Raw genomic sequence first — 17,721 nt, 5'->3', positions numbered from 1 at the left:
TCCTTCAGTAATTTCTTTCTGAAGAGTATTCAGTAACAAATCACTGCATTTCCATGATTTGCCAAGCTTGGTACGTTACAACAACAAAGTCATTCAGACCAGTTTAAAAAAAAAATTAGCCTCTATGTCACTGTCCAGCATATAAATTCCTGATTCTTGAACACCAGTTATGCTAAAGTATCCACTGCATTTTAATTCAATGACTTTTTGAAGCTCTGAGATTCTACATTCGTTTCTAGGTCCTTTAGGGGAGAAAGGTGCTGACCGATCAGTAGACTTAGCAACAAAAACACTGAACTGGCAACATTCAGCCCTGTGCCAGTACCATGTGACCCCAGCAGTTTCGCTTAGTCTCGAGCTTCCTGAACACTATCATTTGTCTCACGTGATTCTGCATTTACAAAATGAAACCTAAAAATGTATATTTTTATGCACATGATCTTCTCAGCATTAAAACATTTTCTGTCGTGTGTGTGATTGTGTGTGTGTGTGTGTGTCTGTCGTACGGTATAAATTCTTCAGTGGGGCTGTGGGTGCAGCTGAAATCACACACCAGTTAAAACGAGAAAAAAAGTGCATTTATTAGCAATTTGCCCAGAAGCGTCTCCGCACCAGGCCCGGTAACAAAAACAGTTCTTCCTCCTCACATATGGATGTGTGGAGCGGTCAGACAGGCAGGCAGACAGACACACAGGCTTGAGGAGTCTGTCTCCCCTGTCAATGTCTTAGCACACACCAATCGCATGTCCCAAAAACCCATTTTTTTAATGTGTCCATTTTGTTTTTTTAAAAAATGGGCAACATGGTTTTCAGTAACACACCTCAAGAAAGGTCATTAAAAACGATGTAATAGACACACAAGTAACACACCTCCTTTGAGAGGGAAATCCTCTGTTGATTAACAGTCTTTGCTGCCCTTAGCCCTCGGCCTTCTGTGACGGCGAGAATCCGTCTGCCGGCAGCATGAGATCGCCTCCTCGTAGACCCCCCGTCCTATCACTGGGGAGAGGCGGGGTTTAGGGCATTTGCATCCCACGTAGCCCCTCCTCCAGTGGGGGCGGGGTTAGTCCGAGTCAGAGTCGCTGCTGTCTGTGGTTGAGCTGCTGGTTGCGTCTGACTGGTCGTCATCGTCGTCATCGTCATCATCATCGTTCTGACCGCAGAAGAAGCATATATGTAAATGGTGATTAAGGCTTAGTCCTAACATTTCCTGTCCTCATTGTCCCTTGTTTTTTCTGCTTCCACAGAACTTACGTTCAGTTTCTTAGTTTTGCAGGTCATGAGTTTGGGTTCAACACTTTCATCCTTCATCCATACAGTGCCAATCAATGGAGCTTTACAATCCACAAACTGATCCAACCACGTCAGAGAAAAATAGTAGAAATGATATCTGTTCAGACAATTTCAACATCAAAGCCGCTTATAATGCCAGGGTCACAGAAAACCTCCTTCTAGCTAGCTGCTGACACAACAGGACAAAAGTACCCCTTTGCATCAGTTAGTGGACTGTGAAGTTCTTTTGATTTTGTCTATTTGTTTCTTAACATATATTCTCAGTTTGTTGAAACTCATTGGCGGGAACATCATGAAACATTTGACTTACATGGAAACCCCACGACACTCACTTAAAACCTTAAACCCCCCTTCGAACTGAGTACCATTCATATCCCTTCAAACTCACCTCGTCATCCTCATCGCTGTCTGTGCTTCCCGAAGAGTCTTCGTCTTCCTCCTCTTCGGATTCAGACGTGTCTGTCTTTTCCTCGTCGTCCTCTGAATCTGATGTGTCCTGCTGGAGACTGTAGAGTCACTCCTCTGCCTCGCTCTCACAGGTGAGTGCATACTGAAAGCCTTTCCAGGTCCTCTATGGGCATTCACTCCCTATCTCTATCCTTCTCTATCTCTCTCTCCCCCTCTGACAGACACACACACACACACACATGCACAGAAATGGTACAAAATGCTCCCATAGCAGTCTCTTGTTTACACGCACACACTCACACACACACACACACACGTCAGACAAATCAACCTGAGGCTCTGTCTTGGCCACCTTGTGGCAGCTGCAGTTCTGCACCATTGCTATAGCAGCCCAGACCACCTACGCCCTCCCCCTCCCCAATCCCCCGGGTGTGTAAGCCCACCCCCCCCGGGAGGAACAGGTGTTACCTTGACCCTGTACGCCATCGAGCGCTTGCCCCCCCCGGCCCCCAGTCCTCCGGCTCTGGCACCTACCGCCTTCCCCTTCGCCACGCGCACCTTTGCCCCCGGGCCCCGCGCCTTGGACGTACTGCGCCGCTTCTGCATCGGGGGGGGGGGGGGGGGAGAGAGCAGGTGGGGGGAGGACGGACACTGTTCAAGCTCCAAACAATGATCACCAGCCCATTTTCACACCCACTCCCGCTCAAAAGTATCCAGTGCGACTCAATGTGGCCCTTAATGTGTGAATATGGCCCTCGTGAGAGGGGATGGTACGCCAGGGCCCTCATCGCTAGTTCGATAACTACTCTTAGCGTTGTGATGCACTTATTTGGAAGTTGCTCTGGGAAAGAGCATCTGCTAAACAATGTAATGTAATGTAATGAAATGCTTACAACTGATGTCTGATTCATAGGACATGCATGCGCACAGTGTAAGGGTATTTCACTTAGTTTAAAGAAACAGTGGGCATGAAACTATTTCTTCGCGAGTGAAGGAGAGAGGGAGAGCGAGGGGATAGAGAGGGGGAGAGAGAGAGAGAGAGAGCAAGAGAGAGAGAGAGGGAGGGAAAGAGCTTCTCCATAGCTGTCCCTCCTCTCTTCCTCCACCTCACCCTGAGTGCATGCTCATGTGGCCTGGCCATGCTGTGGGCGGGTCTGGATGTGAAAGAGGGCACTACACAGTCTACACAGTCTCCCTGGGTGGAGCCCTGCACTCACCGTGGTGGAGAACTCTTTATAAACGGCGCGTTCCTGAGGAGAGAGGGACTGCGGAAGAGAGACAGACAGAAATAGGGAGCAAGCACATGAGTATGAGTGTCAGACAGTAATACCTGTTAGCATAACAGTTCCTGATCGATCGACCACCCAATAAATTCCACCACCCCACCCCACCACCCCAGCTGGGCCGAGCGGCCCTCCGCGTCCCCCCTCTCGCCCCCACCTTGACCCAGGCCTCCAGCTCGGCCTTGTACTCCAGCTGCTGCTCCTCCACCAGCTTCTTGTACTTGTCCTTTTGGCTCTGGCTCAGCTTGTGCCAGCGCTTGCCGATCTCCACCATGCGCTCCTTCAGGCTGAAGTGGTTCAGCTCCCCGTTCGTCAGCAGCTCCTGGGAGAACATCTGGTACCCGCTCCTGGGGGAGGAGGGAGGAGGAGAAGGAGGTGAGGGAGAGAGGAGGAACCAAAGGAAGAAAGAGGAGAGGGAGAGAGACACGGAGAAAGACAGAGGTGGAGAGCTGCTGGTTGCGGTCACTCACACTGGGGGCTTCTTGGGTTCCCCATCAAATTTGGGTTTCCTCTGACACTGGCCTGCCTGGGGTGTCCTCATTTCTAGCAGCTCCCTCTGCAGAATGAAGACAGAGTCAACAAAGAACAGACAGTCTGCAGCATACAACACCATCACACACATACCACAGAACAGATATACTGTATCATACAACACCATCACACATACCACAGAACAGATATACTGTATCATACAACACCATCACACATACCACAGAACAGATATACTGTATCATACAACACAAACACACGCATACCACAGAACAGATATACTGTATCATACAACACAAACACACACATACCACAGAACAGATATACTGTATCATACAACACCATCACACACATACCACAGAACAGATATACTGTATCATACAACACCATCACACATACCACAGAACAGATATACTGTATCATACAACACCATCACACACATACCACAGAACAGATATACTGTATCATACAACACAAACACACACATACCACAGAACAGATATACTGTATCATACAACACAAACACACACATACCACAGAACAGATATACTGTATCATACAACACCATCACACACATACCACAGAACAGATATACTGTATCATACAACACCATCACACACATACCACAGAACAGATATACTGTATCATACAAACATGCATATTAACACAGAACAAACTGACAGTATACTACACCAACACACACATATTAACAAATAACAGAAATTTGCACAGATTTGCACACAAATCTGTTGTACACACAGAACTGAAATAATGTAGCAGACAACATCAACACATTTAAACACAGATCACATATACTGTAGCATACTGCACAAACACAAGCGTATAGTATCAAACTCAGATATATGCACTAAAATCAACACTTACAGTATCAAAAAACACTTTCAAATGTATGCACATAAATGGTATTTTAAAAACACATGTATAATACAGAGTCAGAAAGTGCTACTACACAGTGTCTCAGAACATACTATACAAAAAGCAAATAAACACCACGCAAAACACAGAAGACAAAAAAGCCACAATTAAATCAAAGAGCTACAACAGGGCCTAGACTGCCTACACTCCAACCAAGTGGGAAAACAAAAGAGCGAGTTGACCAACATTTTGACACTTCTTCAGCACACTGGAGAAGACAGAGGTCAAAACGTCTGGTCACTGACCACGGGCTGGTACTGAACCTCGTATCGCTTCTGGTCTTCAGCCGCCTTTTTGATCCAGGGGATCTTCTCCTTCTTCTCCATGGACTTCCATGCCGTTTCCATGGCGCACTGCGCCTTCTTACGGTCACTCTGTATGGATGGGGGGGGGGGGGGGGGGGTGTAGGGGGCAGGGCGGAGCAGGGGGCGGAGAAAAAGGAATCAGTGACGCATTCACTGACAGGCCCCTCCCTCTTTCCTGCTGTACTCACAGAAATGGGGCTTCACTTCAGCAATGGCCGAGTCAAAATGAATATACACACAGCTCTGCTGCTGAAGCCTAAAACCGTGACCTGTGAAGGCCTCGCTTCCCCTCCACCCTCACCCTGTACTTGGCCAGGTAGTCCCCGATGACGCTCTGCTGCCACATCTCCTCCGCCGTCTTGGGCGTCTCCGGGAGGCGCGTCCGCTTCTTGCCGTCGCGCTTCTCCTTGGCCAGGCCCTGGACCCACTGTTCGAGGTCGGGGTCGCGACACCGGTCCTGGAGACGGGCCACAAGGGGGCGCCAGATCATTCCACAAGAGGCCGGCGGTACCCTCTGCCCGCACAAGCACTTCTACATACTGATTTCACGTTCACATTGCCGACTGCCCGCAATGGTTGCATTCCAACCCACACCCTTTAGCAAAACTGATCTGAGACCTGTGATTGTCTGCTTGGGCAGAGATCAGTATCAAGGGGAGCAGGAAGCCAAAATACACTCCTTTTGGCCTCTGAAGGAATATATACAGCAACGAAAGACTCAATTTTCATTCCTCAGATGCACAATTTTAAAAACAATGACTCTGCTGAGGAGTGACCTTTTTTGAGGAAACCAGCTATTCATGTGTCAAAGGAAATAAGCTGTGTTATTACCATACTTGCCTAAGTTTTTTCCAAGGACATATTGTTTTAAAAAGCAACTAACCCTATGTTCAGACAAAATTGCTAACACGGGCGCTAAGTGGAAAAATGTGGCACGTTCACCCCACCTTGCCTGGGGGGGGCTTGGCACTCAGAGGGGCTCCCATGTTCCCCAAACCCAGCCGGGACCCCGCCAGCTTCTCCTCTGTCAGCACCCGGTCCCGTTCCTCCACCGGCAGGCTCTGGGGGGGGGCGGGGGGCATCGGGATTGGAGAGTGGTGAGTGACAGGGGCAACAAGTTACTGAAAATACACTTGGTGTGCATGCATTAGTCCTCACACAGTGGTCCTCACCTCTAGAAACCTCTGCAGGTCCATCTCATACTGCTTCTTTTTCTGAAAAAGGTCACCCACGGCCACAGAGAGAGAGAGAAAGAGAGGGAGAGAGAGAAAAGAATGTCAGCCGTGTGGTTAAGTTGCTTCCTCTGAGGGCAGAGAGGCTGGAACTGCCTGGCCACAGAGATCGTACCATTTCTGCAAAGCAGCCACCCAAGGAGATACTGCAATCCAGTGAATTTACTCAAAGTATTCATCCTCTATTCAAGAGGCTCAAAACAAGCATTTTTGTGTGCAAACCAAAGGTGTGTGTGTGTGTGTGTGTGTGTGTGTGTGTGTGTGTGTGTGCATGTGCGTGTGTGTGTGTGTGTTTATATCACACACTCTGTGATATACTCTGATTATTTAAAACACTAGAAAGCAGAAATACACTGCCATGTAACTCTGTGATAATACAGTATGGTATTAACACATGTGCAATATGCAATTTAGTTAGTTGTCTTTGTTTAACTGTAAAATGCACATCACTGTACTCACACATGGCGGCGCCATTGGATAATATTGAAACCCTGTTAAAATCATATTCCACTTAATGTCATGTATTTGTTCGCATGTGGCAAAAGAGACATTAAATGGGTTACAGTATATGTCTCTCAAAATAATGGCTTTGGCCCTTCCCAGAAAATGAATGGATTTGTATCCTTGCTATTGTCTTCAAAGTATTTTTTATTATCGTTTTCACTTAAACTTGGAAAATATGTCTCTTGCAGTATGGAGTTTTCTATCCATTGTATCCCTCATTTTTCTAATTAAAGTTCTAATGAAATAAATGCTCTCTACCGACGCTAACAATGTGAAACATGATTAAATGTAAATGCATCTCGGGGTGCATGTCTCCCACCTGCTCGCATCGCTTCTGGAACATGTCCTTCTCCTTCTGCGTCATCACCTTCCACTGCTTGCTGCACAGCACCATGCGCTCCGTGCTGGGAACGTCCTTCATGTTCACCATCAGCTCTGCGCAGTACAGCGAGTAGCCGTTCCTGCAGCAGAGATCAGCCAGCCAATGAGAGGCTTATTGAGAGCCAGAATAATATCTGTGCCGTTAAAGGAAATGGATTATCCCAACCCTACATTAATCAGCGCAGTTCCAGTAACACTACTAATTACAGCTACAAGCATTGTCAGTGTGTTTAGTGAAAGATAGTGTGAAAACCCTTTGCCTTTATGGGACATGGATTAGCCCAAAATGACACTTCCAATTCCATTAAAGGTGTAGGTTTCACCACGCCCATCTGAAGCGAAGCCCATCGGACAGAGACATGCAGGGGCTTACGGAGGGGGCTTGGTGGGCCGCCCGTCGAACTTGTCCTTGAGTTGCCGCTCAGCCTTGGTCAGGACAGACTTGACGTGCTCGTCGGAGTTGGAGTCGGGGTGCGCCTCATGGTACGCTCTCATGCTGTCCTGTGAAGAGCATCAGCTGACGTATGGCACAGGACGCGACAGGACTTGAATGACTAACAGCTTTTATTTTTCTCAAGTTCCCCGGAGGCCGGGGACGGAGCTGGCCGTACAGACAACCCGCCGGTCACTCTGCTTCCGGCTGACGCCAGAGAGGTCAACGTTGCTGACCTTCGACCCCAGCAGGAGCGTGATAATCACCGACCTCTCACCTCATAGGCCTTCTGCAGCTCCAGGGCCTTGCTGATCCACTTGAGGCGTTTCTTGTCGGACAGCTGGGACCACTGTCGGCGCAGGGCTTCCTTTAGCTCCTTCTGGCTCACCTGAATACATGGACACCACAGGTTGTCAACATTGACATCACTGGGGGGCTCATTCTCTGAAGCAGCCTGCATATTCACACTCCCCATACACTTCAGTGGAACTGGTGGGAATTTCCTCTCTAACTCTGGGAATAACACGCTTACCACTCAAAATGTCAACACTACATCAACAAATACATGACATCATGATGTTCTTTAAACAATGTGTTAGCATGAAATGTCAACACTATATCAATGAATACCTAAAAGCATTGAAGTCCTTTCAGCAACTTGTTAGCATATAATAAGAGGCAGCTTTGCAGTAATCCCATCCCTTTGGTGTGAGCAGTGGGATGTAACCCTACACCTGTACACGTCCAACAGCACAGTCTTGTTATATTATGCACAGCATGTCTTGTGTAAAAGAAAGAAAAGGAAAGCCACTCAACAGGGCCGCACAAGCCTCGTAGCTTCAAGCTATTTTGGCACAAGGTGGCATAAACACATCTTCTCCGAGCCAACGGTGATGAAAAGCCTTGTGATATAAATAAAGGTGTTTTACTGGAAGAGCAGTTTTGGGAAGTTAGGGCAAAGAAGCTCTCAACTGTCAACAAGAAACTGCGAGCGTTCATTCCACTTGACTCACATCTGGATGCAGCTTCATGTAGGTCTTCTTCTCGTGGTTGTACCACAGCTGCTGGGGTGTCTTGGGCTTCTCCGGGAGATCGGATTTCTTCCTTTCCTCGATGAGCTCTGGGTGGTCCTCCCTGTGGTGTGCAACATTACATGGGAAAATATTCCACCTTGGGTCCTTGCAGCCACTTCTGTTTTCAGCAGAGTTCATTTTTTCCTCCAGAATCATAGCCCTGAGTTAACCCGTTCACAGACACACCCCAGTCGCGGTAGAGGAGCAGCTTACTTGAAGCGAGCCATGTTCTTCTCGAAGGCCTCCTTCTCTCGCTGGAACTCCTGGATGTACTTGAGCTGTAAGGGGACGACAAAGAATTTGCAAGTTCTTACTGACTGGCATTAACCCTTTCAGCGCTAAAAATAGAGGACTGTAAGAAATTATGAAACTGAGCAGCCACCTCTGGAGTCTGGAGGTCTTCCTTCCACCTGATCAAAGGCATGCGATGCACCATAGTTTGGTCTGATTGAGCAATGTTAACTACTGCTCTGTTTTAATTATATTTACTACTTACAGCCTGTTAGAAAACTTGTTGGAATGCTACCACCAACCCTCACCCCTCATCCCAGCTGGAGTCCCTGGTAGACCGAGGAACCACAAGAACATCAGGACTCCATTGTGGTCTACTGAGCTCTTCTGGAAACCAGCTGCTCTCACCTTCTTTTTCTCTGGAAGCTCCTTGTACTTCTTGGACAGGATCTTGGTGAGGTCCAGGTTGCTCATCTCCGGGTGAATCTTGGCGTACTTGGCGCGCTTCTCCATGAAGAAGCGGAAGTACGGCGTCAGAGGCTTCTTGGGGAAGTCTGGGTGCGTCTGAATGGAAGACAGAGGCCACATCACCACTCAGAAACATGGCCATACACATGTGTGAACATCTGTTGGCTCCAGCCCTCATTCAGCCCAGCTGTTTCCCAAAATATCCACGCTGGGCTCTAATTTCACAAACTAAATTAGTCCAACCATGAAGAAGAGCAAATTGTGCTTTGCTAATTATGACTAAACTAAAATCACCCTGATGATAGTATGTGATAACTACAATTACTACAAAGAATTCATTACAACCATGGCTAATAAGATTTGTTTATGTGGGACTGAAATGAGTCAGTGAAAGGTTGGCTCTTACCTTCAGCTTCTTCCCCTTGTAGGGGTTCTTTACGTACTCGATGGCATCGATGATGAGCTCCGTCATGGTGCGGTACTTCCGCACCTGCAGACAGACAAACAGGACCACAAGGGGAATGGGTGACAAAGAAACACCTTTGCGTGTGGGTGATCAAGTCCCCGCAGCACTCTTAAGATCCCCAGATTCATTCAGCAGTTTATTAAGACCAACAATGTACTGTACAACTACAACAGATCAAAGCTAGATAACAAGCCTAGGTGTGCTGACTGGAATGATGACGTTTAATTCTCATTTCCCGGTCTTGGCCCAGTGGCTGCCAGTCAGGCTGGTGGTCATTTATCAGCTCATTGTGGCACAAAGGCAGTTCTGCACTGACAATTTCCAATTAAAGCCCCTTGGCACACTACAAGTGAGGAGTTACTGACGTCTGTCATCCAACGGTTGGGAGTAAGCTGCTCTATTAATCACGGGCTGCCAGGCAAGATGAAGCAGACAAACCTTGTGCTCATTATTTTCTTTTTTTATGCTTTTTCCCCTCTGCGCAATCCCTTTTTGGAATCTCCAGTAGCAAATTCAGCCTGTTTCACCACGGCAACCTCTGTGCTCATACAGGAGTGCTTATGTTAGACAAACAAAAATCCTCAAATACACTGGCACACAGCCAGCGGCTACTTTCACACCGCAAGTCCCACAGTGCACCACATTGAACTGGGTGCCAACTGAAAGAGGCACATATTCACTGACATCATCCGACCTTGGGGTCTTGGGATGTGGGGGCTTAGCCAGCATTCAAGATGAGCACCTCGCCAGCTGATCCTCCCAAGAGCCTGTTTATTATAGTCTTTAACATTTGAAGCCATCCACATTAAAATCATTCTTCACAACAGAAGCATAAGAAAGGTGTTAGAGCCTTTCATGCAAAAGGTGTTTGTCCTTTTGGGTTAATCTGGAATGGAAACAGCCTATAGAGGGGAGCTGCAGGTGTTGGGCTGGGAGGCACCTCTCCACCCCACAGCAGCTCACCTCAGTGGAGACCTTCTGCCACTTCTTCTTGCACATGTCCCCGGTGAAGTCGGCGAAGCCCACCTTCTCCCAATCAAAGTGCGACTCAGTGGTCTTGTACTTCATACCGTCCCCATCAGGAAGAAGGCTGCGAATTCTCTCCAGCAGCGTCAGGCAATCTTCCTTTGTCCATGCATCTGGAGAGCACGCACACGCACACACACACACACGCACGAATGCACACACAGAACGAAGAAACACACAGGCTTAATCCTCATTGTAGGTACACACACACTGATCCTCAATCCATGCTCTAAATCTCTCATGATATTTTCATAATACTTTGTACCGTCCCTCTTCCACTGGGACAGTATCTTCAAACTACTAAAGAATTCACTCCCTTTGCTGTACCTGACTCGCTCTTGATTCGGGCCGCCTGAGAGACGCTGCTGCTGCCATTCATGGCGAAGTGTCGGTGGGCAAGTCCTCACGGACTCGCCGAGCCTCTGATAGCTTCTGAAAAAGAAGGTACCACACAATAAGCCCCTCCTCCCCCCATCATACCAGTTATTGTTTAATTATGTTAATGACAATTTCAACATACTCATATGTCGAAGGAATATGACAGAGTTATCGGTCAACGTGACTGTCAATATCAGTGGAAAACTATTTTGTCATACGAAGCGGGAATTAGATGTTTCAGTCTTACCGTTGATACCAAATCTACACACTTACCTAGAGAGGAACTTTTAACAGCATCTAATTCCAGCTCTGCCTACTCCATCCTCCTCTCTGGTTACAAACCAAGATAACTGTCACTGCAACTGACAAGCAGAGAAAAAAGAAACTGCTGGTGGTTTCCCCCTGTTGTCTTCAACAACCGTTGAAAACCAAATCAATGCTCAGGCCTCTTTTTGGACGGCATACTGCAGAAGAAACAGCCAAGGGAGGCCAACCCAAACTGTGCTCACATTACACCTGTATAATGGGCTCCTGTGTACAAGGATGAGGAGGACGCCATTGTAAAGCAAGGCTTTAAAATACAAATATTTAAATATAAAATACCTGATTTTAAGTAATTAAAAATTAGCAAGCTTGTCAGTTACGACTGAGCTGTACCATTTTGTCAATGGAAAATGAGATGTGACACTGAATGAGAAGAAACCGAGGCAGATCATGTGCAGCTATACTTGTTAGCTAGTCCTACAAGTAGAGAAAAAGAGGGCAAATGACAAAGGCTAGCTAGCCTTTCTAACTCCAGCTTCTAACTGGCATGGGAAGGTAGCTACTAAAATGGCACTGGCCACAAATTGTGGATTTCAGTGCATTTAACAACTATGAACAAGCGTGGTATTAGTGAAGTGATGCATGTCAAATACCACCAGAATATCCCAAATGCCTTATGAGCTTAGGGATAGCTGCTGGTGACAGACCTTGTGTGTGTGTGTGGCTGGACCTAATATAGTGTGTGTGTGTGTGTATATTATATATATATATATATATATATATATATATATATATATATATATATATATATATATATATATATATATATGAGCTTACCTGAACATGGCTTTAGAACTGTGGGAGTGGGATTTTAAATACTATGTAGAAGACCATACCATACGTAATCGTCATAGATGAAAACAGGATTGGCATGTTTCTCATGCTAACTAACTACAGGCCATGCACTAATTAGGCCAACAAAATGAAATGATTACATTATTACATTATTATATTTCTTTCCTAGCATCATGATTCATTCATGTAAGGCTGATTCAACCTCGCAGCAACCGAAGGCAGATCTCGTTTTTACATTATGAGATGTTTTAGAGGCCTTGGTTAACTGATGTGAGCAATGGAATGTGCACGCTTGGCTTGTCTATTTATACAAAGCAAGACACTGCTTTCCCCAGCCAGTGTCATCCCCGCCCACTTGCAAGGGTGACGTGGTAAAAAGCTGTTGCAGCTCACCCCCCACCTCTTTCCCAAGAGAACATACCTCAACAGGATAAACAAATGGAGCTGTGTGTAAAGATCACAAAATATGTGCAAACCATTACAAAACCAGCAAATCTCTGTAGTAATAACAGATTAATATGTGAGCCTTAAAAGTGACTTAAGAGATTGAGAGTCAAAATGAAAGTAGGCTTATGCCTACAGTCAACAGGAGGGAGTCCTGTTGTCAACCCACAGGAGTCAACACACAGCTTCTGTTGCGCACTCTTCTTCGGAGTGAGAAAGCTCATTTTTGTGTCAAACATCCACTCCACAAATGGATTCTACAAACATTCAAGCACCACGCTTAATGCTGCCACTTGCCACTTTCCAATACTACCTGAGGGTCAGGCCTGGTGCGGTTGGGACCTCAGTGCACCCCAAGTTGTCTTATATCCCAATGTCTACACAGCATTTATGATTTTTTTGAACCCCTTTGGACTGCAACTGCACCCCTCTCTTTTTACTCCTGGTGTCAAGCCTGCTGAAGTTACATGCCCACTGACTGTACTTGGTCTCCTCAATCTCTGACATGCCCTAAACCTTTGAAATTACATAGTTTTAGAATTTGGTGTACTTACTACAACATTCTTTAATTTTCCACAATGTAATTTAGCTTTGAATCAGCCCACTGCTGCTGGCGCTTGCTCAGCGTAGGAATGCATGTTAACGCATTAAACACGTTAACGCTGCAGCTCTGCACACAGAAAGCGTGACAGAGATTCATACATATTAGACAAGGTGCAGAGAACGAAAGCCAAAGGCTTGCATTACTAGTTGGTTGTTTACAAGGGGCTAATGGACAAGCTACGAATAGAATCACGATCTGCTCTCTTAATTAAACCTGACTCGTTTTTGATGCGCACGGTCCAAGGCGCGCAGCTACTGCCAAGCCTGGTGGAGAGATGCAGGACAGCTGCTCGTGCATACCGTCCATTAAAATATCTTTATCGCCGTAATCCTATGCAAACAAAACTCAAGAGGTTTGTTTCCTACTCAGTGTTGACCGGTTTATTTATGGGCCTGATGATTACTGAAATCCGCTCCCATAACAGCAGAATAGGTTCCTACAGACTTTTTGCGTGCTTAAACCTGAGATTTGCATTTTAAGGTCAATTAGACATATCAGTCTTCCTGAGAATACCAAATGCACTTGCTGTTGAAGAGAACCTTAACTGGGGTTTAGTTGCAGCTCCGCCTACTTAATCCTCGCAGTGATTACAGACCTCGTCAAATGTCGCCCACACTGGGCATGTTTTGCTGACGAGCAAAAAATGATGGGAATTGATGCCGCTTTCCCCCTTTTGTCTTCAACTGGATATAAATCGATTCAGGAGTCGGGCCTGTTTTTGGAACGCGGTCTTCAAAAGGGAAAGCCAAGCGAAACCAACCCAAGCCACGCTCAAACTGCGGCCGCAGAGGTGGCCAATGCACGCTCTGACGGTGGCAATGCACGCTCTGACGGTGAGGATACTGTCGCAAAATTACCATTTTGAACGGTTTTGACTGTTTTCAAATTATTTCAAAGAACGGCTGCACTTTTTAGTATTGTTGGAATGTGTCGGCGCATCAGTTAACAATGGAACGCGAAATCTCGGAGAAAACAAAACGATGCGCTGCTGGTGATGCCTCGGTCTCGGCGCATATTTTAAGCCTGAATGTGATGGATGTTGAGAGGCGTGTGATGCTTCGCTGCCCGGCGTCGCTGTGAACGGACTTGCTCGTGGTTCACGGATCAAGGTGCTTCACACAACACATTTTGTTGACTATTCTATGTATGCTGCCTTTAAAACATAAAACAATGCATTTTGTGGTCGGCCGTTTTGGAAATGATAATCAAAACTCAGTGTCGGATCCAGTCAAGGCTAGCTAAGTTAGACATAAAGTAAGTATTATTTTAATAGGCCATTCAGTATTTCAGAGTTTTTCGTGGGAAATAAAAGTAAGTGGAAACAATATAATTTGCATTACGGAAAAATGTTTGAGCTAATGTCAATGAACATTAGTGAACTAACGAGTTGGTGGTGGCTCTTGTATGAACCCAGGTCCCGGTAGCATCAGAGGTTGTTGTAATATTTTTTGTAACTGGGATACTGTCTCAGGATTCCATTGCATGAGCTGTCGGGCCGTCTGGACGTCTCCGGGCAGGCATGTCCTGACCTACATACCGAATCCGAGTGTATTAAAATACATAGGACTGGGTGCAATTATCAAAGTTAAAATATTGCTGCAATTAACAGATTTATCATTTCTTAATCATCGTTTCAACGACAAACAGGTGTACGGTGTTCTTGCGTAGTTATTGTTCAAATGTATCATTTCAATGGCCTGCTCAAACATTTAAGACAGCGTGCGAATGACGTATATAAGACAACATTGGTTAATATTTTATCACACATATAACTCCTTGGGGAGGATAGATTTTGGTGTTTCCATAGGGACGTTTTACGGATTTGCCATTATCCAAAGATGCAGAGATTAAGTCTGGATTTAACTGATTTTTACTCAGTCGGTCAGAACTGGTGGTTAATTGCTATCCATAACGGATTTAATTTGGTAATAATTATGTTATCATAGACCTACACTAGGTTGTATGCTTGTTTGTTTTTTGTCCACAAAATGTATGGAATGAACATAAAGCAAGTAATTCTTAAAGAGTATTATTCCACTTAAACATTTAACCTGTGCCACTTAAACAAGAATAAGTGTTATAGGCTAATCATGTGCATTTCCATTTCAAAACAAGCTTATTGACCATGCAATTATTTGGCAAACAGTTACATACGTAATGTGCGTAAATATGTTCAGTTTCCTAAAGTTACATTCATTCATTCAGAATGATTAAATCTTGCAGTCAGTCAGTGAAATTGTTATACTAAATATTTAGATGCATAGGGGGTTTTAATATATCAAGTTACGGGTGACTTGTCTGTTAATTTCAGTTAAAATAAAAGTTGTAGCGCCTTGCGCTGTGGAACACGTGGGCTCTGGCCATGACCGCAGTTAATGCAACGTTATCCGGTGCGTGCACGACTCGCTTCAAGCGACCGCGTGTCCACCTCGGCTAGCCTCCCACGAGCAGGGCACCGCTTTCCCGGTACAGCGTTATTCCCCGCCCGCTTGCAAGGTCAGTGTGGTTAAAAGCGTTTTCAGTGGGCTCCCTCTTTCTCCACAGAAAGCACCGTATGCGGTAACAGAAAAAGAATTAAAAAAAAATAATAAGCATGATTAAAATTGTGTGCAAATCGTGCAAAAACTAATAACATTTTCCCAACTGTATGTATAAAAAAATAAGCAAGCCTTAAAGCCACAAAATGACAATCGATTGCAACTGTAATGAATGCGTAAGTGATGTTAATTTAAAATGTGTCTGTTTCAACATTTCCCGTAGTTTGCGCGTAAACACCGACCCTCTGTCTGCCTGCAGCCCCCGTAATGGCGTCCTAATTCCGGCAGGAGTCAGCACACAGCTTCCGCTAAGCGTTCTGCATTGGCAGGGGCAGAAAGCTACGGAAAAAAACCCTGTTTCAAACATCGAAGTGCGCCACAAATTGCTGTTTGTTGCCGTTACTGAGCGTACAACAGGCATGTTCTGTCTTGTGCATTTTTGTCAAAATTCGCGGTATTAACTCTAATGTATTAAAAATAATTTATCTGCGATTATTTATATAAACGAAATGTATATAAAATACATTTTTAACATATACCGTTGCAAAAAATGCCAGGTTTCCCCAACTCTATCCAACAGCAGGTTCGAATGAAAAGTAGAGACGACAGCGGGCGCCTCAGCCTTCCTTCGCCCCAAATCTCTCACTGCGGAGCCGCCATGAATGTTACAAAGACTCGGGGAGAAACGATCAGAAAACCGTTAAAAACGTCACCAACACACAACGAACCACTCACCTTTCTTGTCAGCAACGAACACGCGATGTTATTAATCAAAACGAAAGTCGTGTTAATGGTTTTATGGATATTAAAGTGTCTTTTTTCAGCAGTAAACCCCGGGGAGTCAGGTCGAAACGGATCCGACAAAAGGAGCGTCTGGTTCGGTATGAAACTCCGCCCAGCGCCGCAGGGGGAGGAACTCCGATGGAAAACATGCGAGAAAAAAGGAGACAAAGGCGGTGGCAGAAAGTAACTAATACGCGGCGTTTTTATTAAATTATTTTAATTATGGGCCTTATATTTTACACTATATTGAACAATTTAATGTTGGTATTTGTTGGCACAAGTTACCGAAGAGTGCAGAGAACAAACACCTTTTCCAAGTCACGAAGCATATTTTTTTCGTTTAGTTTTAGGGTGCTTTTAATTGTAATTAATTTTAACAATTTTTATTGCCTATTTTTAATTACATCCGACTAGTTATGAATAGCTTTGACCGTGCTGACACAGTACACTAGCTCCAGGGGCTTCGTGATATTGCCTATTCCGAACTGGATCCGCACTCCCCGGTCAGGCCAGCCAGCCTGTGCAGCGTGACCGTCCAAGTGCTAAATCCGCCAGTCAGGCGACCACGCTTTTCTCCCCACCTACAGCGCGGGCGTACGAGTTCAGCTGAGAGACAGGGGGCATCGATGCTTTGGCGAAAGGTTTTATGTGGCTGGTAAAATATACTATAGGATATATATATATAGCATATACGTGATACGGTATATATGCGATTGACATCCGTCAGAATGTAATCAGAGAGACGTCGCAACTCGGCAGCGACTCTTGGCGCATGGTCTAACGGTGTTTCAGAGAGCAGTCATTTGTTTTTGGCGCTGTTTGTACACGTATTGGTTTGTATGAGCTTTGTGACACAACCCGTCGCCCTGGACGTGTCTCCGCCGCGCTGCGTTGTGTACACACAATGATCACGTTGCCGTGGAGTTCTTTCGGAGACGCTGACCAATAGGACGGAGCGCGCTGGAATGTGGCGACACCCACTCACTGTAGTGATCCGTGCGTGCAACAGTGCGCCTAAATATCAATCTACCATAACGCATGGAAATGAAGGAAACGCAGCAGTTTTAAAGACCATCACAAAATACAGCTGATTGCCCCTCTTACCCACTCGGACTTTTGTGGGTCATTAAAGACCGTAATCGGCTCCTTTTTTCTATTTTCTTTTTTGTCATAATACAGTGAAGATAACCAATACAGTGTCTTTAGCTAACAAAATTGTGGGTGTAGATTTTCCAGAGACACCCCATACTAACAAGAAGTCTTTATTCAACAAAACAACAGTTTTATCAGTTAGGGACATGCAGGTACATTTATGATTCAGCATCACT

At 45.6% G+C, this 17,721-nt stretch overlaps 1 protein-coding gene across 8 annotated transcripts; it reads right to left on the bottom strand.

The window, feature by feature from the left end:
- Positions 1-620: 620 nt before the first annotated feature.
- On the bottom strand, positions 621-16,479 carry ubtfl (upstream binding transcription factor, like). Of its 8 annotated transcripts, none has more exons than XM_036519333.1 (21): positions 16,346-16,479; positions 11,180-11,268; positions 10,856-10,960; positions 10,466-10,641; positions 9,443-9,526; positions 8,977-9,132; positions 8,551-8,615; positions 8,278-8,398; positions 7,542-7,652; positions 7,205-7,332; positions 6,770-6,911; positions 5,887-5,928; positions 5,662-5,775; positions 5,016-5,171; positions 4,655-4,783; positions 3,455-3,540; positions 3,142-3,331; positions 2,919-2,966; positions 2,170-2,301; positions 1,682-1,792; positions 621-1,153 (listed from the first exon to the last, which is right to left on the bottom strand). In XM_036519333.1, exons 3-21 carry the CDS (start codon positions 10,905-10,907, stop codon positions 1,064-1,066), a joined length of 2,133 nt encoding a protein of 710 aa, XP_036375226.1. In that variant the 5' UTR covers positions 10,908-10,960; positions 11,180-11,268; positions 16,346-16,479; the 3' UTR covers positions 621-1,063. The 8 variants fall into 8 exon arrangements, with proteins under 8 accessions (XP_036375226.1, XP_036375227.1, XP_036375225.1 ...); XM_036519334.1 differs by having other exon boundaries at positions 10,856-10,957; XM_036519332.1 differs by lacking the exon at positions 11,180-11,268.
- Between the last annotated feature and the right edge of the window lie 1,242 nt (positions 16,480-17,721).

Source organism: Megalops cyprinoides, chromosome 24 (assembly GCF_013368585.1).
Source record: "Megalops cyprinoides isolate fMegCyp1 chromosome 24, fMegCyp1.pri, whole genome shotgun sequence".
NCBI lineage: Eukaryota > Metazoa > Chordata > Actinopteri > Elopiformes > Megalopidae > Megalops > Megalops cyprinoides.
This window is presented reverse-complemented; position numbering and strand designations above follow the sequence as displayed.